Genomic DNA, 24,007 nt, shown 5'->3' with positions numbered 1-24,007 from the left:
ATTCCAGACACCTCAGACCTCTTTGCCTCAGGTTTCTGTCCCCTCAACTCAAGAGTCTGCTCTGCCTGCCCGGGCTGTGACCCAGGAAGTGCATCCAGGCAGAAAGTTGTATGCAGTCCCCTCCCCTCTTCTCTTAGGGACCACAATCATGTTCTGGCTACAGTGCGACATCTCACAACCGTAGTGTTCATTCTCTTTCTCATTAACTCTGTTGCTCTAGTTACATCAGATTTTTGTTAGTGGAAAACCTCTAGGTGTTTTTTTTAAGTCCTTCTCATATGTCCCCGTAATTTTTTAAGCATTTACATATTTTCGGGTACAATTAGATGTTCTGAGCTCAGCTTGTACAATATTTCCCTTGCCCCAGGCCTGGGATGAGAATTTTCTCCAAGAAGATCTGGTATCTTCCAGTAAACAACACTATTTCAGAGACCAGGTGGGGTTGCGGACCCTTCAGTGAGTAAGTGAAGGGACCCTGTTAGGGTCTGAAAGGCTGCAGCTGCTCAGACTGTGTGGATTAAACCACAGAAGGGGCAGCTCCTCCCCAGGACAAAGCCTCACACTGCAGAGAAACTGCAGAGCTAGGCCAGGAGAAGTGAATTAAAAAGAGATCCCAGGAAACGTGGCAGAGGGTGGCAGGAAGTACACACACATTTTTATTAACTGTGCTAACAAGGATGAGAGAGCTGTAGAGCTAAGAAACTAGCAATGCTGCCCTGAGACACCCCATGTAGGCAAAACACCAAGTTCCTCGTGAGGGAATGAAAATCAGATTATTTCAGACATTTTAAGAGCGATACTTTACCGCAGAAGACAATTAAATAATTAACTAATAGAGTTAAGATAGACAAGAAAATAGGAGCCCAAGATTTCATAGCTGTCCAAACTTGAAAGTATAAAACCACAGGCAAACTGCTATGGTGAGCTGTGAGCCCTTCCTCGAGAGTGTAGTAGAGAACAGGCACTAGCCCACCACCATCCTTGAAGAAAGGACGAGGTAAGGTTGGCAGTTGGATTAAATTACCCACGGAATGAAGAGTAAATGACTACACAGGGACGGTGCAGGATCTAGTGGCCGTCTGCTTTGCCAATGGAGACATGGCTCGAGCATCAGAAGCATGGTGAGAATGAGGACAGCATGTGAAAGCACAATCAGACCTCTGGCCAGGATGGAGGCGTAGGTGGACACGCTTCGCCTCCTCACACAACCCTAAGAAGGAGCACGACTACCTCAAAACAAAAAACAAACAGAACTGTGAGAAAATCGAACTGCATGCAAATCTGACAAGTACAGACTTAAAGAAGAAACATTCACTCAGACTGGTGGCAGGGGAGGGGCTGGGGAGCTGGGGCAGAGAGGACGCGCTGTGGCAGCGGCAGGCGGCGGGATGGGGCGGTCCCACCTTATCTCACGTGTGTAGTGGATAAAAACTGGGAGGGGCGCCTGGGGAGCAGGCAATCCCAGTCCCAGGCCAGACCGCGCAGCCTAGGGTTCCAGCACAGGGAAATGAAGCCTCATGACTTCTGGCTGTAATACCCATGGGGGTTGGGACAGTAGAAGAAACAGATGGTCTCTCAAGAAAGTCCATTTAAAGGGCCTCCACGGTCCTGAAATGTACACAAACACACCCAGTCTGGAATCACCACAGGGCACAGCTAGAGGGACACCAAACGCATATGGGAAATGGGTGCAATGACTGGAAACAGGGGGAGGGCTTAGCAAGTGGCACTGTTCCCTCTCCAACTCCTCCCCCACATACAGGGCTACAAAGTGGCGAAGCGGGTTGCCCCCTCCTGGAGAATCCCTAAGGCTCTACCTACCCCTCACGGCATAGCAGGTGCGCCAAGACAGGGAGTCAAAGCAGCTGCACCTAATACACAGAAACAAACACAGGGAGGCTGCCAAATTAAGGAGACAAAGAAACACGGCCCAAATGAGAGAACAGATCAAAACTCCAGAAAAAGAACTAAGTGAAATGGAGACAGCCAACCTATCAGATGCAGAGTTCAAAACACGGGTGATAAGGATACTCTGAGAACTCGTGAGTATGGCAAACACACAAGGGTGAAATGAAGGCTACGCTAAGTGAAATAGAGAAAAATCCATAGGTAACCAGCAGGGAAGGGAAGGAAGCTGGGGTTCAGTAAGTATCAATAAAATATACTTAAAAAAGAAAAAGAGAAAGTACGATAAGCTTGCTGATTACCTTATGTTTATTGGGAGTAAAAACGATATTACTTCAAGTCAGATGATGGGAGAGGACCAGGGGAGGGGGAAGAAGAGATGACAGGACAGTTTTACCATTGTTCACAGTAGGGACCAAAACAAATGGGAGGGAGGAGGAACAGGGTTTTATATAAAGGTAGCCATTACAATAAAGACACAAACCTTCCTAAAAAGAGACAGCTGGAATGCAATCGACAATCTGGTAAAAGGCTTTTTATATAAAAGCCTTATACCTGGGAAAAACGAAAAAAAAACATGACAAAACAGACTAAGGATATATGAAGAAATGGAGAGAAAGTGCCACATTGGCTACCAAGTCTAACACTATTCCTAAAACAAAGAGATTCAGCAAGTTAAAGCATAAAAAGATGGACGAAGCTCTATCAGGCAAGTGCAAAGGAAAGGGTGCAGGAGTTGCCCTTCAGAAACCTGACCAGGTCGATTTACGGGAGGGAATCATAGACAAGGGGTCACGTTTAAAAACAAAACACAAAACATTTCACACCGTGTTAAAGACTCTCGACAGACCAGATGGAGGGAGCACGGCGGGCAGGGGACGCAGTTGGAAGTGGGAGAGGGGACAAACACTACCTGAGTGCCTACTCTAAGCCAAGTGGCTTACATTCGTGTTCTTACTTTAGTTCTAAGTAACCACTGTATGAGTCGAGTCTTGTTATTCACATTTTAGACATGGAGATTCTGAAGCTCAGGAAGATTAAGTAACTCACCCAAGTGAGGCAACTAGGACGATGCTAGAATCAGGATTTTTGAACTCAGTTTTTTTTAAATTTCTTTTAAAAAATACATATATTTTATTGATTATGCTATTACAGTTGTCGCATTTCCCCCCCTCACTCCACTCCATCCTGCATATCCCCTCCCTCCCACATTCCCCCCCTATAGTTCATGTCTATAGGTCATACATACAAGTTCTTTGGCTTCTACATTTCCTATACTATTCTTACCCTCCCCATGTCTATTTTCCACCTATCATTTATGCTACTTATTCTCTGTACCTTTTCCCTCTCTTTCCCCCTCCCACTACCCTGTTGATAACCCTCCATATGATCTCCATTTCTGTGGTTCTGTTCCTGTTGTAGATGTTTGCTTAGTTTGCTCTTGTTTTTGTTTTAGGTGTTGTTAATAACTGAGTTTGCTGTCATTTTTACTATTCATATTTTTTATCTTCTTTTTCTTAGATAAATCCCTTCAACATTTCATATAATAAGGGCTTGGTGATGATGAACTCCTTGAACTTGACCTTATCAGAGAAGCACTTCATCTGCCCTTCCATTCTAAATGAAAGCTTTGCTGGATAGAGCAATCTTGGATGTAGGTCCTTGCCTTTCATGACTTGGAATACTTCTTTCCAGCCCCTTCTTGCCTGTAAGGTCTCTTTGGAGAAATCAGCTGACAGTCTTATGGGAACTCCTTTGTAGGTAACCGTGTCCTTTTCTCTTGCTGCTTCTAAGATTCTCTCCTTCTGTGTAATCTTGGGGAATGTAATTATGATGTGCCTTGGTGTGTTCCTCCTTGGGTCCAGCTTCTTTGGGACTCTCTGAGCTTCCTGGACTTCCTGGAAGTCTATTTCCTTTGCCAGATTGGGGAAGTTCTCCTTCATTATTTGTTCAAATAAGTTTTCAATTTTTTGTTCTTCCTCTTCCTCTGCTGGCAACCCTATGATTCGGATGTTGGAACATTTAAAGATGTCCTGGAGGTTCCCTAAGCCTCTCCTCATTTTTTTGAATTCTTGTTTCTTCATTCTTTTCTGGTTGGATGTTTCTTTCTTCCTTCTGGTCCACATCATTGATCTGAGTTCCAGTTTCCTTCCCATCACTATTGGTTCCCTGTACATTTTCCTTTGTTTCTCTCAGCATAGCCTTCATTTGTTCATCTAATTTGTGACCAAATTCAACCAATTCTCTGAGCATCCTGATTACCAGTGTTTTGAACTGTACATCTGATAGGTTGGCTATCTCTTTGTTGCTTAGTTGTATTTTTTCTGGAGCTTTGATCTGTTCTTTCATTTGGGCCTTTTTTTGTCTTGGCACTCTAGTCTGGATGAATGTTTCTACTTTATCTCCTTGGTTGTTGGACTTCCATACAGTTCGATTTTCTGTCAGTTCTGGTTGTTTTTTGTTTTTAAATTGTTGTTGTTCTTCTTTTGGTCGTGCGAGGAGGCACAGTGTGTCTACACACGCCTCCATCTGGCTGGAAGTCTCAGGATTTTGAACTCAGTTTTATCTAGCTCTTTGCCACTACATGACGCTATTTCTTTTTTAATCTAAGCAAGAAAGGGTGAGGGGCTAAGGCAGTGCAGACTGTTAGCGATTTAAGAAGCATAATTAGAAAAGCTTGGTAAGGGACTGGACACTGTAAAATTAAATAACAAGAAAAAGAAGCCAAGAGTTTCAGAGCCATTATAAAAGCTGGCATCCGCAAGGAGTTAAATATACTGAAAAGGAAAACAAACCCGAATGTCCTCTCACGCCCTTTTACTGTTGACTGCTCTTTATTCTTCCCCAGACCTGCACTAACTAAAGCTAACACTTAAGCATACATGAATTCTTGTTATGTGCTGTTTCTTCTAAAAAACCAAAACACCATGACAACAACAACGAGGCCCTACGAAAACCATTAAGACAGAAACAAACACTATATCAACGTAAAAATTCAAAATAGATTATCAAAACAAAGGCATCGCATTTTCCTTCTTTTTTTCCTCTGGGGAACAGGCAGACTTTAAAATTAGGAATGCCCTAATAATTAATACAAAAACGTCTCAGTGCACAAGGCTTTGAGAACAAAGGAGTCTTTTCCCTGCAGAGGCTGTAGAAATTGATTTATAAGAATAAATTCTAGTTAGCGACACGCACGTAGATAGCCTTATGTCCTTAAAGTCTAGTGACTTTTTAAAAAGCCACCATACAGAATCTTCTGGTTGTTCTACTTTGAAAAACAACCCCCCTGAATGTCTTCTGAAAAACTTTCCCCTTATCTCCCTTTTGTTGCATTCTAGTGCCCCAACTCAGTCTCCACAATTTCATGTAGGATACTCTACTGCATTATTTCTATATGTTTGATTGGCTACATAAGGATGCTTTGGCCTCATTTCGTTTTGGCCCATCTCCTACTTACATGGAATGGTTCTCAAGTAGAGGTTATCTCTGATCACTTGCTGCAGTTTGTGGTCGATCGATCCTTTCTGAAACTGAAGGCTCAAGTAATGTCGCAAATCTTTATTAATGACTTTGCCTGTGAAAGAAAACAACAGAAAACAAAACACATAGCTGTTAGATCTCCAGTTAAATAGAGATGCTAGTGACCAAATACAATAAAAAGAAAATGAACAATAAGAAATCAGAATATTTTACTGAAAACAAAATAACACCAAATTATTAGACACTATAATTAAAATACATAGAATGGCGTGTAATTTTACAAGGTAGGGGAGGGAGATGGTATACGTCAGAGAAAATGACAAATGTACGAGGTAATTTCGTTCAGTCTCCTCGCTTTAAATGCTATCTATATACTGATATCTTCCAAATTCCTACCATGTCTCTATCCCTGACTATCGCCACCAAGCTTCCAAGTCATCAGACTTGTTCATACACATTACAGGTAGAGTTGGATGTCGAGTAAGCACTCCGAATTTCAGACAGCCACAGCTCAATTCCATCCTCCCCAAAGTTTTCCTCTCCCCTGGTTTTCCCTGTCTTAGAACACAGTAACAGCGGCAGCACCAACCCACTAGAACAAACCCCAAAGCGGGAAGTCACCCTTGAGTCCTCTTTTCACCTCTACCCTCTAAATCCAGCCCATTAGCAACCTCTGTCCATTCTCCCTCCAAAGCATCTCCCATGCTGTCCATGTCTCTCCCTCTCCACTGCCACCACCCTAGTCTGGCCACCACCATTCCTCATCTGGAATTCTCCAACAGCCTTCTCGAGGGCCTTCCTGCCTCCATCCCTGCTTCGTGCCTGCTCCCACCATTCATACAGAAGCCAGAGTGAAATTTAAAATGTAAATCAGATAACCACTACTCTGTTGAGAGCCACCCACTGGCTTCTTGTTGCACTTGGAATAAAACCCAGACTCCTAGCCCTGGCCACCTCTGCCCAAACTTGTTCTCTCTTCCCCGCCCTCAGATATGCTCCAGCCATGCTGACCAGCTTCCGGAGCTTCGAAAAGGCCAGATGGGCCCTAACCCAGTGCCTTCTGTCTATCACTAAATTGAATGGACATTTTCTGTCCACTTACTTGACTCCTCGATGCGACATGAATAATAAAGGCGTGAAAGGTTCTTTTCTTATTTTGGGTGGAAATGGGAGATGAAAGGAAGACTAGAGGGGTCTCCAAGAAACATTAAGGAGAAGAAGAGGGGACTGAAGAAATCCGATAGCAGTGAATTTGAAGTAAGGGTTGAACTTAAAGTGAATCCCACAGCGATGCAAACACTGTTCGGGAGATGAGACTTCAGATAATCGGAAAAGAGCAGTGCTAACACAGCACAGATCATCTGACTGAACGAGGAATAACCAGTTGATTAACATACACTGTTTTATTCGAACAGCAGAGTGTGACAAGGTTCGGTGAATCAAAGGTTACTACAGATCAATTCATCCTTTTAACTATTATTCCTTAGCAGAACCTTTCTAATCCCCTCTTTGAGTCTTTTCTCACATGTGTATATAAATAAACATAACCCATATGAGAGGGTGTGACTATTATAGGCAGGAAATCAGAGTCCTTCTAAAGTCAGAGATAGTATTGAGATCCTAAAGTAATGCAAACAAACCAAGAAGCCCTGGCTTTGCCAAAAATAGATGCTGAGGAAGCTGGGAACTTTCATGATGAAAGAAGAAACCGGAAAGGTCTTTACAGGGAGAACACAGGAGATTCCTGAATCCCACAAGGCACTTCTGCCAGGCATTTGGGGCCACAACCACCGGAGTCCAAGCCAAATGGAATCACATTATTCCATTATTTATTTATATTAGAGCACTTGTTTGTTGCCGGGTAGAAGAAAACTCTAATTCATAATCAATACTGCAGTCTCATTGCTTACTGAACAAAAACACACCCAATAATGGGTTTATTAAGTATTTTAAAAGTTAGGCAAGGGGTTTGTCAAATGCTCTGTGAAAAATACTATATAAAAACTTCGGCAGATTGTTGTATTAGTGCTTAAAAATGTTTTAGTGATGTTTGTGGGAGTTTGCTTAGGGTTTTTGAATAGACAAGGAATACATCATTTTTTTCGCATTTAAAAGAATATCATATAGGCTCCCATATCTAAAATCTGCTACACAACATATTTTCAGGAATTGATTTAATTTGGATAAATGTAATACCTGCACAATTAAAGAAGACAATGTGATTCAACATTTAAGGTTTTCTTTTTTTGTTTTTTAATTTGAGGTTTTATTAGAAGATGTTATATAACTCACACAGGTAACCCTAAGAAACTAGACTGAATTTTAACCTCTAAAAATAACAGTCATTAAATTAGATTTAATTAAAGTCAAAGTTCTAATAAAAATCATAGATCAAAAGTATGAGGGGGTCTTTTAGGAGGAAATGAAGTTTAAACAACCCCAGTCCCGTTTCAAGGGCCTGATGTTTAGACTGAGAGGCGGCCAGCGCAGAAGGAGCTGGATTTGAAGAACACCCAGAACGGTCAGGGCTGGAAAACTGCACTCCCATCTTCACCTCCAACTTCTGCTGGGTTTCTGGAGGCAACACCCGGACAAAGAGTTGAAAAGAAAAGGGTGAGGGACAAGCTCATCAGCGTGATGTTTTATTTAAAGCGTGCGACTTCTCCGAAAACATTATTGTACTTTCTTGAGGTTGGAGACAAAAATATTACAAATATCAATGAAGAGTCAATTATAAAAGGCTGACAAATTTTACGAGCTGGCATTCTTTAAGATTAATAATTGATAACAAACTATATTAGCTATAGCAATCATCACGGACTTCCCTGTCTCAGGAAACCAAAAGAATTTTCATGAGGGGACAGAATGCTATCGTCCCCTCGTTGATATGACGCTGGGAAAACTTTAAGTGCAAATATCTCGCACAGGCAGATGACTAAAATTACCACAGGGCCAGCAGGAACATTCACTCACAGCCGCTGCAGAGCAATCTCTATGATCAGGTGTTTATGAAACTCTGCCTTTTGTTTCGGGAGAGTTTCACAGAAACTTGACATTTCACGGGTATGAAACACATCTACCCATCTGCCTGGGGTTAATGTAGTTGTGTTAAAAAATATATAGGAAAAAAAGATTCCCCAGAAGAGCATTCTCACCCAGCCAGCCTTTGCTTTAAGTGTTGAGATTATTCTTTGACTTCTAAGTGATTTATGAGTCAGGTGGACTTATGAAACTTAAAAATAGATTTATAGATCTTACAACTACAGTTCAGGTGGGGAAAGGTCTACACCTGAAATTTCAATCATATACGTAAGTTCAGGCACTCAAGTTTCAATACATAAATCTTTAGTCAACAACTCTCACGACTGCCAGTTCACACTCTGAATCCATGCTCATTAACGCTCACTCCCTGTTCTCTCTGAGGAGTCCCTGATCAGTAATATTCAGATGACCCAGGGCCGGCCAGCACAGGCACGGCCATCCGAGCAACTGCAGATCAGCCTGAGTGCCACCCCGCCATCGTCTTTTCCACAGGCGTAGTCCCGGAAACTTTGCTAGCCACTTGTTAAAGTCAAGATATGACATGTCTTTAGTATTCTCTAGCCCAATAATTATAAAATTTAAAAAAAAAAAAAGAAAAAATGAGGTATGTTTGACATGTCTTATTCTTATAAATTCACATCGATTCGTGGTGATCACCCCATTGTTTTCTAAACACAGTGTTGTATTTTTAAAAAAATCTCTTCAAATGTTGCCCCAGTTTAATGTTAGGGAAGTGCAGAGAAAGACAGACACCAGATGATCTCACTTACATGTGGAATCTAAAGAACAAAACAAAACTGAAGCAGGCTCACAGACAGAGAGAGGGGACCGGTGGCTGCCACAGGGGACGGGGGTTGGGGACTGGGTGACAAAGGTGAAGGGATTAAGAACAAACTGGTAGTTACAAAACAGTCATAGGGACATGCAGGACAGCACAAGGAAAAAAGTCAATATTACAATATACATATGTGTGGTGCCCGAGGTGGGGTGGGGGGGGCTCTGAAAAGATCAAGAACACTTCGCGAAGTATATGATGTCTAACCACTACACTGCAAACCCGAAACTAACAAAAAATGATATTGAAAGTGAACTGTAATTGAAGAAAGGAAGGAAGGAAGGAAGGAAGGAAGGAAGAAAGGAAGGAAGGAAGGGAGGGAAAGGAAAGGAAAGGAAAGGAAAAGGAAGGAAAGGAAAGGAAGGAAGGGACATGGACTTGAGTTTTCACAATCTACTTTATGTCTTTTGGGAAACGGGGTCATTTGTTTCTCTTCATTCTCCTGGCACTTCCCATATTCTCCATGATTTCACAAAGAACAGTGAAAATGACCCTGAGATTGTATCTGAGAGTCCCCTTTAGCTCCTGTGAGGCAACTCAGTTGAGTCCTAAAAACTTACTCATTTAAAGTGAATGATACTCTTACTATCTATCTTCCTAATCTTTTAAAAATTTAATTTCTCCTGTTGGGGTTGTTTTACCTCTTACTGTTGGAAAAGTAATTCTGCCAGTTTGAGATTACGGAAGCCAGTAAGAAGGGCCTACCCAAATGCCTACTGCTAGTCGCGTTGCTTACTGCTGGTTTCATTCATGCTATCTGCTTTCAGCCTACAATCAGCTGACGTCAACACGACAGTAAGCCCACTGCTTCCTTCTTGTGGCTCTCATGCCAAACATGACCTTGAAAGCTCTCTGAAGTACCACAGCTCCTTTGAGCTCTGGACTACAGAAAAGAAAACCCTTAAATGTTTATCTTTTACAGTTTACTTAGCACTGTAGAAATGTGATTATAGCTCCTTCCATCTGTCAATCACATACATCTTTTACGAAACCTGAGCTGCTCAGAGAATTCTGTTCACCCTTAAGGATTTCTTAATGTAACTTTTTAAAAATTTATTGATTTTCAGAGAGCGAGAGAAGAAAGGAGAGAGTGGGAGGGAGGAAGAAGGAGAGAAGGAGAGGGAAGAGAAAGAGGAAAGAGAGAAGAGAGAGACAGAAACATCAATATGTTGTTCCACGTATTTATACATTCATTGGTTGATTCTTGTATGTGCCCTGACCAGGGATTGAACCCGCAACCTTGGCATATTGGGATGATGCTTTAACCAACTGAGTTACCCGGCCAGGGCCCAAGAAACTTTTCTTTTAGAAATCTCTAGTCTTGGAACCACACCTGCGGATGCTATAAAAGACTTTTAAAAATCTGTTTTCCTCAAGACGAAGTATGGACGTAACCATGCCTCTGTTCTCTCCCTCTTGAAGATGGCTTAGTGATGGCCTCCAATCAACTGTTCGTGTAACTAGCTCAACACAGCCAACGTCGCTAACTAGTCCTTTCCCAGCAGACCTGGACTCAGCAGGGCAGTGTGTTTTATTGCTTCCTCCACTTCCTGAGCACCTCAGTAGTAAAAGAAAGCTCCATAAATTGGTGAAAGTGATACACATTAAGTTTAGCTCCAAACTCTCACCTTGGCTTAAGGCAAGGGGTCCCTAAACCAAAATAAATCAAACTGTAGTCCACTGTAAAAGGCACTTGACCAAAGTTTGTCTACATAATGAGTACCTACCTACATGCTTCATAGTCAAATATATTCCATGACACAAAAGTTATTAAAAATACCTTACGCAGCTACTAAACAAAAGTTATTTGAGTGCTAAGTTACAGTTTGTTTCACAGATGAAGCCCCAGTGTCTAGTACACAAAACAAGTGAATCAACTTAATTTTGTACTTTTCATTGTTTATTTGACCCTCTACAGCTTCAAATACATGAAATTTAGAATACTCACTCAATTGATACAGCATTCTCTAATAGTCTATATCAATGGTTTTTCAACTGGTGTGTGGCAAGAATTTTTAAAACATGCACTACCTGACTGTTTAGTCCGGGGCACCGACCTCCTTTTGTCGACTGTCAAATTTAAGATGACAACAGCCAGCACAACAACAGCCACATGGTATGAATGCTTTGTCTTGAGTCATAAATACATAAGTCACACAACACAGCTGCATTTTGTCGGTCACATCCCATAGTAAGGTTGCATCTGGTTGGTTAATTCTTGGTATCAGAGATCCTTATATACAAGTACTGGGACTTTTTTTAAAAAGTCACTTTGGAGCAAAAAGGATAAATAACTACTAATTATTTTTTTGTAAATCAATCAAAATTATACCTATTTTTGTCAGATTGGCAAAAACTGTATCTTCTGGTGTGCTGCAGAACTTTAATAATTAATTCATGTGCGCCATGAGATGAAAAAGGTTGGAAATCGCTGGTCTGTATACAACTCTATCTTAAACGATGTTTCTTAAAAAGGAAATTGACTTCATTTTGACTTTGTCTAAATGCTAAACTATCCACTGAAGCAAAAAACTAAGTCTTTAAAAGTAAATTTTAATTATAGTTTATATGCCAATTCCTCAAATCTGTTCTTTATTAATATTTATTTTTTATCCTCACCCGAGGATTTTTTTTCATTGGTTTTAGAGAGAGGAGGGAGAGAAACATCAATGGGAGAGACAAGCACCCATCAGCTGTCTCCCGTACTCCCCCGGGCACGGATGGGTGCCCAGACTGGACTGGTGCCTGACCAGGAATCAAACCAGCACCTTTCCATTACAGGAAGACCCTCCAACTGACTGAACCACACCGGCCAGGAATGTTCTTCATTAATACTTTTAAATGTATTCACAAGTGGTCTCTGGCTCTCCTGAAATATAAAATAAGGCTAAATTAACATTTGAATCCATTGTCTTCTAGCTCTGCTGGGGATAACAAGTCCATAGTAGGGAAAAAACAACAAAAAACCCAAACCTTTCTGCTCTTTCGGGGAGGGAGGGGGAGATGTGGAACTGAGCAGAGCATGGGAACCAAAGAGAGAACACTGGCGCCTAGGACTGTTTCGAATTATCATTATCATATCGCACATACATGCTGTATGTTTTCACTCTTGAAAACCTTGGAGGGAGGTGTTATGATTCTCATTTTACAGATAAGGAGTTGAGGTAGACAGACCTTACATAACTTGACCGAGGTTACATCACTACAAGTAGCAGACCTGGGATCTGAAGCCAGTCAATCTGCCTCCAGAACCTCCACTGTGAGCACCGGACTAGACCGCCTGCCCTACCCATCCATCTATGCATCCATCCATCCATCCATGTATCAACATATCCATTCGTTCGTCCATCCATGCATGTATCCATCCACCCATCCATATATCCATGCATCCATCCATCCACATTGGTTGATGAATTTCTTCTCTTGCATAAGCTCATAAGAGCACACGCTTTTAAGAGCTCTTTCAGAAGAACCTACCCTTTCATGAAGCAGCTGCATTTATTGTGTAAACAAATATTTACTGAGCCTTTGGTAGTAGGCACTTGGGGGTAAAGCAATGAATGATGAGAGTGCCCTTAATTGGAATTTAAAGCCTTTCAGGAAAGATGAACATTAAAGTAGAAATTTCAAACACGGGAGCGTTATGAAAGAGAAGTCTAGAGCACTGTGCAAATCTGTAATCTAGATCCTCATCCTGCGGGGTCTGGGAGGACGTCACCGAGTAAGTTACGCTGCAGCTGTAACCTAAAGGACAAACAGGAGCCTGGTAGGGGAAAAAGACAGGGGTGGGAGGTCGAGGGAGCAGGACCCGCAAAGGCACTCACTTGGGGCGGGAAAGAACAGAGTGCTTACAGGAAGTGAGAGAAATCCAGTATAGCTGGTTCTCAGAAAGTGAGGAAAAGTTCACACAACTGGGACAAGATCCAGGGACCAGTGGGTTGAACAGAACCTTGAAATAATTTAAAAGAATATTAACTGCCCTGGCCAGGTAGGCCAGTTGGTTAGAGCGTCGTCCTGATATACCAAGGTTGGGGTTCAATCCTGCGGTCAGGGCACATACGAAAATCAACCAATGAGTGCTTGAATAAGCAGGGCAACAAATCCATGTTTCTAAAATCTATAAAAATTTTTAAAAATTAAAAATTTAAAAGAACATCAACTAACTCGAGGCTGACACCAAGGCCCTTCATAATTGCTACAAGCTAGTAACTATGGATATATTCTTACTGGCCACCTCTACATTCTGTATTTGTATTCAAATGCCACTTCATTGTTTCAATTCTGTCCGTCTGTAAGAGCATATTTGATGCCATAAACTTACAAAATCCATGGCAACGACATTCTTTAAGAATGCCACTCATTACAGACAAGCAGTAACTTAATGGATTTTTTCTCCTTTGCCCCCCTCCACCCAGCCTACTCCCCACTCCCACAGGCAATCCCCACACCATTATCCATGGGCCACGTATCTATGTTCTTTGACTAATTCCTTCACCTTCTTTCAATCAGTCCCCCCCCACCCTGCCCTTCTCACAGCTGCCGTCTGTTCCGTGCTTCTATGTCTTGGGTTCTGTTTTGGTCATTAGCTTATTTTGTTCATTAGATTCCACTTATAAGTGAGATCATATGGTTTTTGTCTTGTCTTTCATTGACTGGCTTATTCGCTTAGCATAATAGTCTCCAGTCAGGAACCTAATGAGTTTTAAAACTAGTTATATAATGCTTGCTCAGTCTCAAATTGGAAAAGCATTAAATACTCTGGAAACCTGCGAGCCATTTCAGTTTTGAAAACTGGTCATCTTTCAGTAGTCTTCCGAGTCAATTTGAAGAAACGCAGACTAAAGCAATCCAGTGCGGATGCTGTCTTCTGCAAAACACTGCTGCCACCTCACCAGCCAGGGGACAGGCTGCCGCTCATGGGGGTCACATTCGTTTTTTTTCTCCCTCTCCAGCTTCATTGATATACTGACATATACATCACGGGCAAAATGAAAGAACAGAGCAAAACCTCAGAAAGAGCTAAGCGAGGAGATAGCCAACCTATCTGATGGAGAATTTAAAGCCCTGGTAATCAACATGCTCACAGGACTGACTGAGCTTGGACGAAAAATGAAAGAACAAATGAAAGGTACCCAAAATGAAATAAAGCAAAATATTCAGGGAACCAACAGTGACAGGAAGGAAACCAGGACTCAAATCAATGATTTAGAACAAAAGGAAGAAAAAACTTCCAACTGGAACAGAATGAAGAAACAAGAATTCAAAAAAGTGAAGAGAGTCTTACAAACCTCTGGGACCACCTAAAACGTTCCAATATCTGAATTATAGGGGTGCCAGAAGGAGAACAACATCAAGAAATCAAAAAGTTATTTGAACAAATAATGAAGGAAAACTTACCCAATCTGGAAAGGAAATAGACTTTCAGGAAGTCCAGGAAGCCTAGAGAGTCCCTAGGAAATTGGACCCAAAGAGGAACACACCAAGGCATATCATCATTAAGTTACGCAAGATTAAAGACAAAGAAAGACTGTTCAAAGCAGCAAGAGGAAAAGAAAGAGTTACCTACAAAGGAGTGCCCATAAGGCTATCAGGTGATTTCTCAAAAGAAACCTTGCAGGCAAGAAGGGGGCTGGAAAGAAGTATTTGAAGTCATGAAAGGCAAGGACCTACATCCAAGAATACTCTATCTAGCAAAGCTTTCATTTAGAATGGAAGGGAAGATAAAGTGCTTCCCAGATAAGGTCAAGTTAAAGGAGTTCATCATCACCAAGCCATTATTATATGAAATGTTAAAGGGACTTATCTAAGAAAAGGAAGATAAAAAATATGAACAGTAAAATGACAACAAACTCATAACTATCAACAAATGAACCTAAAAAAAATAAAAGAAAAACAACAAAAACAAAAACTAAGCAAACAGCTAAAACAGGAACAGAATCAGAGAAATGGACATCACATGGAGGATTTTCAGTGGGGAGGGGGAGGGGGAGGAATAGTGGGGAAAAGGTACAGGGAAGAAGCAGCATAATTGGTAGGCATTAAATAGATGGGGAGAGGTAAAAAATAGTATAGGAAACAGAGAACTGAAAGAACTTATATGTATAACCCAATAAGAGGGGAGGATGCTGGAGGGCTGAGGGGTGCGGGGGGGAGGGGTGGGATAAAGGGGGAAAATTGGGAAAAATAATAGCATAATCAATAAAATATACTTTTAAAAAAAGCAGAGTCTATACTCCCCCGTGCTCTGTCCCCAAAGGGTGGAAACCTTTCCAAAAATCAGGACAGCTGTCACCACAGAAAATTTAGGAGGAAGGGTGGTGAACTGCCCCCACCAGGGGTTCCCAGAACAGAAGGTGCTACTTAGGAATGCACAGTGATGAAACCTCACTCGTGTGATTGCCAATAAAAAGAGAGAGAAAAAAAGATGCTGACGTATATATCATATGTAAGTTTAAGGTATACGATGTGATGATTTTGCCTGTAATATATACATAGGTGTGTGTGTGTGTGTGTGTGTGTGGCAAAATCATTACCACAATAGGTTGGTTTGCATCCCCAGCTCCATTTTTTATGTGTATGGTGATGACATTTAAGATCTAGTCCCTTAACAACTTTCAAGTAAATAATGCAGTACTGTTACCATAGTCACCACGCTGTGCATTAGCATCCCTGGAACTTACCCGTCTTACAGCAGGACGTTTGTACCCTTTGACTGACGTCTCCCCAGTTCCCCCACCCCCGATTCCTGGCAACCACCAGTCAATTTCTATTTCTATGAGTTCAGCTTTTTAAAATCCCACGCTGAAATGACAGCATACAGTATGTGTCTTTCTCCATCAGAGGTCACAGTCTGTCTATGTTGGAAAGGATGACAACAGCACACGGTCACATGGACGTGTCCCTTCTCCGTTGGTCAGGTTTGGCTACGGCCCTGGGTCCTGCATGAGTGGCAGTTTAAGGTCAAGTCTACAACTGCATACCTGGCTCTTACCCTGCACACCCTGGAGAGGGTTTTTTTTTTTTTTTTTACCCCTCCCTCCTTTTCTTCCCTTCCTTCCTCCCTTCCTTGATTATTATTATTTTTAATGTATTTACAATCAAAAGAATGGGAGTACAGTTGAAGAAAGAACTCTTTAGTTTTTTCCTAAAGATCAGAAAAATCAATGAACTGTGCCGAACTAAAGACATCCATTCCTAAAAGCCTATGGCTGTTTATTCCATGTAGGACTCAATATTAATGCAGCGTTGAAACTGCTTCATTACATTCAAGTTATGAGAAAATAAAACCCATAATCGTGTTGTATACTTTGAAAAAACAGTGTCCTGGTTTTTATTTGTATAAATAAAGCGAGCATTTCTCTGTATAATGTATTTGCAAATAATCATTTTTCTAAAAAAAACTCTGATCGTGGCCATGGATCCGAGTTATAAAGAAAAAGGGCTGGTGCTCCAGAGGAAAATGCTGTCGCTCGTCTTTGTGCTCTACTGCTGGGGCGGCTCCACCAGCCCCGCTGGCGCCCCGCCCACCCTTCCACCCTCCGCACCCAACTATTTCCCCTCCGGTGGCAGTTTTGCGTCTCCTCTACGTGGCGCTCCCTGGCGCTGTGTTTACGTAAACCCTGTTGGAGCTGAAGGCCCGCCTGCTGACCACCTACAGGTCGGCCGCCTTCCCTGGGTCTTAGGCCTGTGTGAAATCGGGAACTACATTTTGGTCATCTCTGTATCACCCAACTACCACGCAAAAGGCTGGATAAACACTTCTCTTAAAACACACTGAAATGACACGTTAAATAACGCGACTGCTACAATGATATAGGGTTTTTAATAGAATTCACCTCAGGAAAATACTTGTACTTTAATCCTCAAAGCCACAAAAACTATTTTCATCAGCAGACCATTAAAAGTAATGTTTTGACTCTAATAATGTGGTGAAATGCTTATGACATTTTAAATGAAAAAGGGTCACAAAACAGAATATTTAGTGTAACCCTAAATTAAATCATATCTGAGGATACGCAAATAAAAATATGTAAGGGACATACATAAAAGAACTCATCCTTAAATATTTAATAATATCTCAAATATTGCAGGGTGATAATAGATTGGGTGATTTTTAAAAACTTTTAAAATTTTCATGGTTTTGTATTTTCAAGTTTTCTACATTGAAAAGTCTATTACTATATAACAGAACTTTTAAAAACTAGAAATCATATTTTCAAAAACTGCCCTTCACAGGCTATCAGTGGGAAAGAAAGACTGACATAATCAATCATTAGGGCCCCCCCCCCAAAAAAACCCCACCTTGTGAAAGTTCTATGTGAAAGCTAAGACTATATGTGTAGGTTTTTCTCCAATTATTTGGTTTTAATAAATATTACTTTCACCATTCCTAGGTGACACTACAACCATTTTACTTTTTAAAAAAAAATTCTCACCTGAGGATATATTTATTGACTTTTAGAGACAGGAAAGGTGAGAGAGATATATCGATTGGTTGCCACCCGTACTGGGGATTGAACCCGCAACTTAGGCATGTGCCCTGACCTGGAATCAAACCCACAACCATTTTGGTGTATGGGGCGACACTCCAATCAACTGAACCACCCACCCGGCTAGGGACTCAACCATTTTATTTTGAAGTGTAACCCTCAACTGATTAACAAGCTATGGAACTATAATCAACATTTAGAAATTAAGATGAAAATCATCATTCTAGAAAAGACAACAAAATCACCACAGTTTTCCTTTAAAAAGCCACATATCAGGAGGAACAAAGATGAACCTTCCTAGCAGAACAGAGTGGAAAAAATAAGGACTAAACCATCAAAAGCGGGTCCTTTTCTTTTTGAAGTTTTATTTGATGGGATTATATAGATTTACTATTTAAAGAAAAACAGTATTTCTAAAGTGCTAACCTGAGGCTATCTGTAATTTTTTCTTTGAGACCCTGGGGTCATGAATCATCAGCACACCCGTCATAATGCCGGACAACCGGTGCCCGCTTGGCACAGCGATACCTGAATTAAAGTATCCATGCGTTAGCCTTTTGACAAGAGGCTACAAAGCCATCTACTGGGACCCATCATTTCCCCGGAAAACAGAGGAACTGGGTTCTGTGGTCTTTGCAAATCAGCTATGTGCTTCCACAGTGTCCAAGACTGGAGGTGGGAGATTGCGGTGATGTTGCGTTACAGAGATAAGGCGGTAGCTGAAAGGGACACAGATGTTCTTGATTAGAGTCTGGGGAGGGGAGGGGGCGGGGAGGACAATTAGAGAATTCTGATTGTATTCTAAGATACATCGTTAGGTAAACAATACTGACCTCTGGGTTGAGGCTGATGTAATCAACCACTTAAAGAAGCAATTTCATAGCTTCTGTTTCTGTGACAGCTTTTCAAGTTATGAATTTATACTGATTCTTAAAATTTTTCTAAAATAGGTGGGAAAGGTCTTAAAAAGTATATTACATATCAAAAGGTATGCGACTCCAGAGAGTTGGTATTTGTTAAACAAAATAAGTATTTCTCATATTCCATTTCTCATCTCTGTGTTTCATCGGGAATATATTTTAAAAGAATTTTTAATTGTCTTTACAAAGTATGATTATAAAAATGTCAAAATTCTAAAGAAATATTTGGGGGGATAAATGGTCACTTCTATGCATATCCTCCTATTCAGATTCCACCACTAAAAATCCTCCCCCATTCCCTTCCCCCAACCATAAGGCTGAGTGAATCAGGACCTTCCAGAATATCGGCATAAATGAAAGTGTCAGAAAACCTCTAGTCTACCATTTCACAACAAAGGGTTTTAACCAAAAACAGAAAGAAATCTATATCCCTAAATTAAGCCAACAACGAGAAGTAAATCTATTCCAAACACAATGGGAACTTCTATCAATTCCAACGTCAATTAGTCCGAACAAAGAAACTGCACTGTGAGGACCACCCTCAAGGGCACTGAAGGACCATCCCCAGGCTGACGGTCCTGAATTTGGGGTCAAGAACTGGGGCGACACAGTAATACAGTCACATTTGCAAAGGGCTTCCTCTCCATTGCAGAACAAAATGAGGAGATATAATAAAAAGCAGAAGCAAAAAAGTTAATCTCTGTCCATTCAAATATCAACTCCAAAGCGCACAAAGCAACGTGGGCCACCCTGAGGAACCGAGAAGGCGCCCGCAGAAGCTGACACACAGCGCTCCGGCTCGTGGGCGCAGCCCGTTTTGCAGACTCGGAGCACAAAACACTCCCAGGGGCCCCACTGACAGGCCTAGCTGTGGCGGCTACCGCAGGGCAGGGGCGAGCTGAACTCACTGGCCAGGCACTGACAGTTTTCTTCTGTCCAAGGTTCTTAGCTAGGAGGTGTAAAGTCCGTAGGCAAACCTACTTCGAAGCTGCCAGAAGAGTGACTCTGAGAGGGGAATAACATTATCTACAAAACGAAAGGTGTTATGAGCTGCTGCTCCCAACTTGTAGCAGCAGCACACAAAAAGACTCTAAGAGAAGTAGTGACACAGCTCCCCAAATGTAGCTGCCCTTGGCTCTGCCTCCCTCCCTCACCCCTACCTCCCCAGACATCTGCATGCTAAAACAGAGGATGTCTGCCTATACAGTAGGCTGTAGAGTTCAGGTGCTCATAGTAAGAGCCAAGTGGTACCCAGGTAACTAGGAAGGAAACAGCACTGAGCAAAGAAGTAGCAAGATTAGACTGACATATTCGAAAGGTAACTTTGTGTAACTATACAGGGCGGGGGTCAAGACTAGCTATGGGGCATGCAGTTCGAAGGTGAGGCCCACTGTGCAGGTGAGAGAGGATTTAGATCAGTCAGGCTGGTGGAGAAGAAAATTCACTGTACATCCCACATAAATGAGGAAGTTTTCCATATCAAACAGTACCCTTAGAAAAGCAAGTTGTTTTACATTATTTGAACCTTGCAATATCTTAGGTTACAGAATGATCTATATAGTATTTTTACTTTGGAAACACATACAAAGTACTATCTGGAGCAGACACATTAGCCTGAGCCAACATCTGTTTCAAAGATAATCTGACACGATTGATAACAAGGGGGAAGCAAACAAAGTCAGAAGATTTCGTACTTATTCCTTGGGGTATTACTTCACAACTGCATGTGCAAAGTGTCATTTATGAGGTAGGCACATGCTTCTTACGTGTATGTACGCAAAATAGCTTTTTAGAAATCTAGAGAGCTTTCTTTTTCTTCTTTGTAAGTGTTTAAGAATTAAAGTGCAATATAATCTTGGGGGTAAACAACAAAAGCAGGAGAGGACGACCGCCCTCGCTGAGCACAGCTGCTTGCAAGGGTCAGCGCTGCAGAACCAGGAGCACGCTGCCCGGGCCGGAGCACCACCCCAGGCTGGAGACCGAGCCATCACCTGCGGTCTCGTCACTGCAATGGGCAGCGACTGGGCATCTAACAGGTCGCGCCCAGAACCGGTTCCTGAGCCCTGACGCAGGCACTGAGCGCTATATTGTGGCTTAGGACAAGTTACTGTAAGACCACGTCTTAAGGTTTAGTAAATTATATACAAGAAAACACAGACTGGAGAAAAACAACTGACTCCAGAAAGAATATTTCCCATGAAAAAAAGATTTTAAAAAAGCAAGAAAGATCATATAATAGTGGCCAGCCTCTTCTTTACAGTAAATAGTATCAAAAAGACAGGAGGGTAAAGTACCAAACGCCAAGCCCTGTGCTGGTGTGGAGGCTGTAAAAACCATAGTGCAGTACCTGCCCTGGTGTCGTAGACAGGTATAAACAAGTCACTACAAACGCCAGTTCAGAAGCATATACCAGGCGCACAGGAGGTCGTGGCCAAGAGAAGAGAACTCCATGTGTTTGGTGGGGAAGCCAGCTGATCTAGGCTGGGAGTGTGGGTGGGGAGGATGGGATGGGGAAGAGCGTGTGTGCAGGGGGGAGGCAGAAGGCACAGAGGCCGTGGACTGTAAGACTAGAGAGAGGCAGGAAGCTCAGATAACAGCGGGCTTCACTTAGAGGACGCCAAAGGGTTAGACCATTACTCCGTAGCGAAGAAGTCACTAAAAATTTTTCCAGGGGAAAGGCACAGCCAGACTTGCATTTTATTTTGATGGATCATTCTGGCAACAGTGTGGACTCCAGAGACAAGGGCAGCAGTCAGAGGGCGTGAGGACCAGCGGACACTGGACTTAGCCACAAACAAATTAACACTGGCAGAAGCGGTCACAGAAGAATCGAGGCAGCAGAAAATCGGGCTGGTGAAGTCGGCTCAGGAAACATGCGCTGAACAGAAGAAATTAGTGGAGACACGAAGTGAATGCTCGCAGACTTGCAGAGCGCTCTAAATTTAAACTTCAAATTACCAGAGTCCCTGCAGGACCAAGGGAATGACCTGAACGATCCTTGAACAAGGAGTGCCGCTGAAGAAACGGAAAGAATTGTACAGAAACGGGACTGGAAATAGAAAGGCTCACTGTGTTTCAAGAAAAAGGAAAATAGTATCACAAGGACACAAATTTAAATTCTCTCTTTTTTTTTTTTTGAGTCTCTAAGATTTCCAGAAGAAAAAAAAATAGGTATTATTTAAAGAGTCAAAATTAAGAGAGATTAAGGTAACTCCACAGTGAAAGGTGTGTTACCTGTACCCGTTTGCTTGGCAACAAAAAGTCTCTAAGGTTTGTGGTAGGAGTGGCAGGTTAACATTTTTTTCATCCTTTTCTTCAGGCAGCAAGGAGAGGAATAATCCAGAACTCTGTGACTGAAGCTAGAAGAAAACCTTATAATTCAGAGATGTCGTAGGCACATCCCATAGTATCCTATTGTTACCCAAACAGGCGACCCATGAGAAAGAAACAAGAGACAGACACAAGGTAACTAGACCAACAGATACAGGAAGTGAGCACATACACACACTATCTTATCTTTCATGGTGGAAAGTCCAAAACTGCTGCATCACAGAGAAAGAGAAATTGATCACAATTAGGTTGGAAAAACATTATGGTAAGTTCAAGACTAACCTCAGTTCTTCTTTGTGGCTCCTCAAAATTATCTACCTTCATTATTACATAATTATATCACCTTGTAACTGACATTATGAGGCACTCTGATAACACACCCTGTTGGAATTAATGTTTCTGAACTCTCAGAAAATATTGACTTGTATCTTAACCTCAGTAAACTTCACGTACTTTGCTAAATTTTAAATCTAAAATTAAAATCAAGTTCACTTTTGCTGCTCTTGAATATGATGGTATCTTATTTAAGAGGGACTCACAGGTCACAGAAAATACCACTGAAAAGAAAAGCGTTCTTAGTCATCAAGAAGTTTTAAAGTCGATGTGATGACTTTAGACGAGATCTTAAAAAAGAAGACAAATTGCCAGAAAAATCAGTTGCTATCGATAAGGTTATGGGTGACTGTGCCTTGTCTCAAGTTTGTCTTAAACGCTGTGGCCATTTTTACAATTGAAAATAAAACTAAACTAGAAAAAACCCAAACAGGCAGGTAGACTTGTTTATAACTAGAACAGGCAAAGATGTGTATATATTACACATCTTTCATTCAGCAGTATTGAAAGGGAATTTGCAGACATGGAAATAAAGTGTAAAATTCAGTTGTATTTCTGGGATGCTATGTACATTTATAATATAAAAACTTAATGAGAAACTGAGATACAAAAAAGATTCATAGTTGACTCTATAAAAGTGAAATATACCAATTCTCCCAAGTATGAATAATCGTAAGGCTGTATGTATATGACAACTATTTTAATTAAATTACCCAGTCAATTCAGTGAAGAAACCACTGTAACTGATTTTACTTGTTAAATTAATGATTTCTAATTGGATGGCTCATAATTATATACCTGTCAGTGAACAATGGTATATTATAAAATTTAAAATAACTCCATAGCAGTGGTTTAAAAATTTTGGTACAAACAGAATTCTATCTCCAAAGAAATTTTATGAGGTGTTCCTAGCATACCAAAAGGGGTAAGACTGCAGTGCCCAGTCTGAGAGGCCCTGCTTTCCAGCCACAACTTGACCAGGGTCACACACACGGGGCTGTTTCGGTTTCTCAGGGCAGGTACGGCACCTGTGCATCGACGCACCAGCCGCCACGAAGGGGCAACAGGGACTTCTCTTAACGTCGGTGGTGGACTAAGGCTCCCCATAAGCAAGATCACTTAAGTCACAGGTGGTGCCCTGCTTTTTCCCCCAATACAACTTCTGTTTAAATATGGAATTCTTCTTTTTAAAATTTTCTTTAAATTTATTGAATTTTTAGAGGGAGGGAGGGAGGTGGGGTTGGGGGAGGGTAGATAGAGAGAGATATCAATTTGTTGTTCCACTTATCTATGCATTCACCCCTGACCGGTGATCAGACCCACAAACTTGGCGTATTTGGGTGGCATATCGGGATGACGCTCTAAGTAACTGAGCTACTGGGCCACGCCTAGAACTCTTCTTTTATAAGCTGCAAAGAGACGGTGGGGAAAGCCACAAAAAAAAAAAGGCAAAATAAATGACTAGACAGTTCACAGGAAAAGAAATGCAATGACCTTTCGATGGATGAGAAGATACGCACTTCAATCATAGTCAGATAGATGCTCATTAAGACAACACTGAGACGCCACTGCTCAGCACCCCACAGCAGTGGGGGGGATGTGAAGAGGCGGGCACTTCTGTGGGTCCCTGGTGTCTGCCCTGGCGTGCCCCGTCCGGACGGGGCAGTGCA

General features: G+C 41.7%; 1 protein-coding gene across 3 annotated transcripts in view; it reads right to left on the bottom strand.

The window, feature by feature from the left end:
- The window catches only part of MAGI3 (membrane associated guanylate kinase, WW and PDZ domain containing 3), a 191,151-nt gene that overhangs the window by 79,209 nt on the left and 87,935 nt on the right, over nt 1-24,007 (bottom strand). For all 3 annotated transcript variants that reach the window (XM_053915711.2, XM_053915712.2, XM_045203684.3), the window contains exon 2: nt 5,366-5,482. In XM_053915711.2, the coding sequence (XP_053771686.1) occupies nt 5,366-5,482 (117 nt within the window). The remainder of the gene's footprint in view (nt 1-5,365; nt 5,483-24,007) is intronic.

This window comes from Desmodus rotundus, chromosome 12 (genome assembly GCF_022682495.2).
Source record: "Desmodus rotundus isolate HL8 chromosome 12, HLdesRot8A.1, whole genome shotgun sequence".
Classification (NCBI taxonomy): domain Eukaryota; kingdom Metazoa; phylum Chordata; class Mammalia; order Chiroptera; family Phyllostomidae; genus Desmodus; species Desmodus rotundus.
This window is presented reverse-complemented; position numbering and strand designations above follow the sequence as displayed.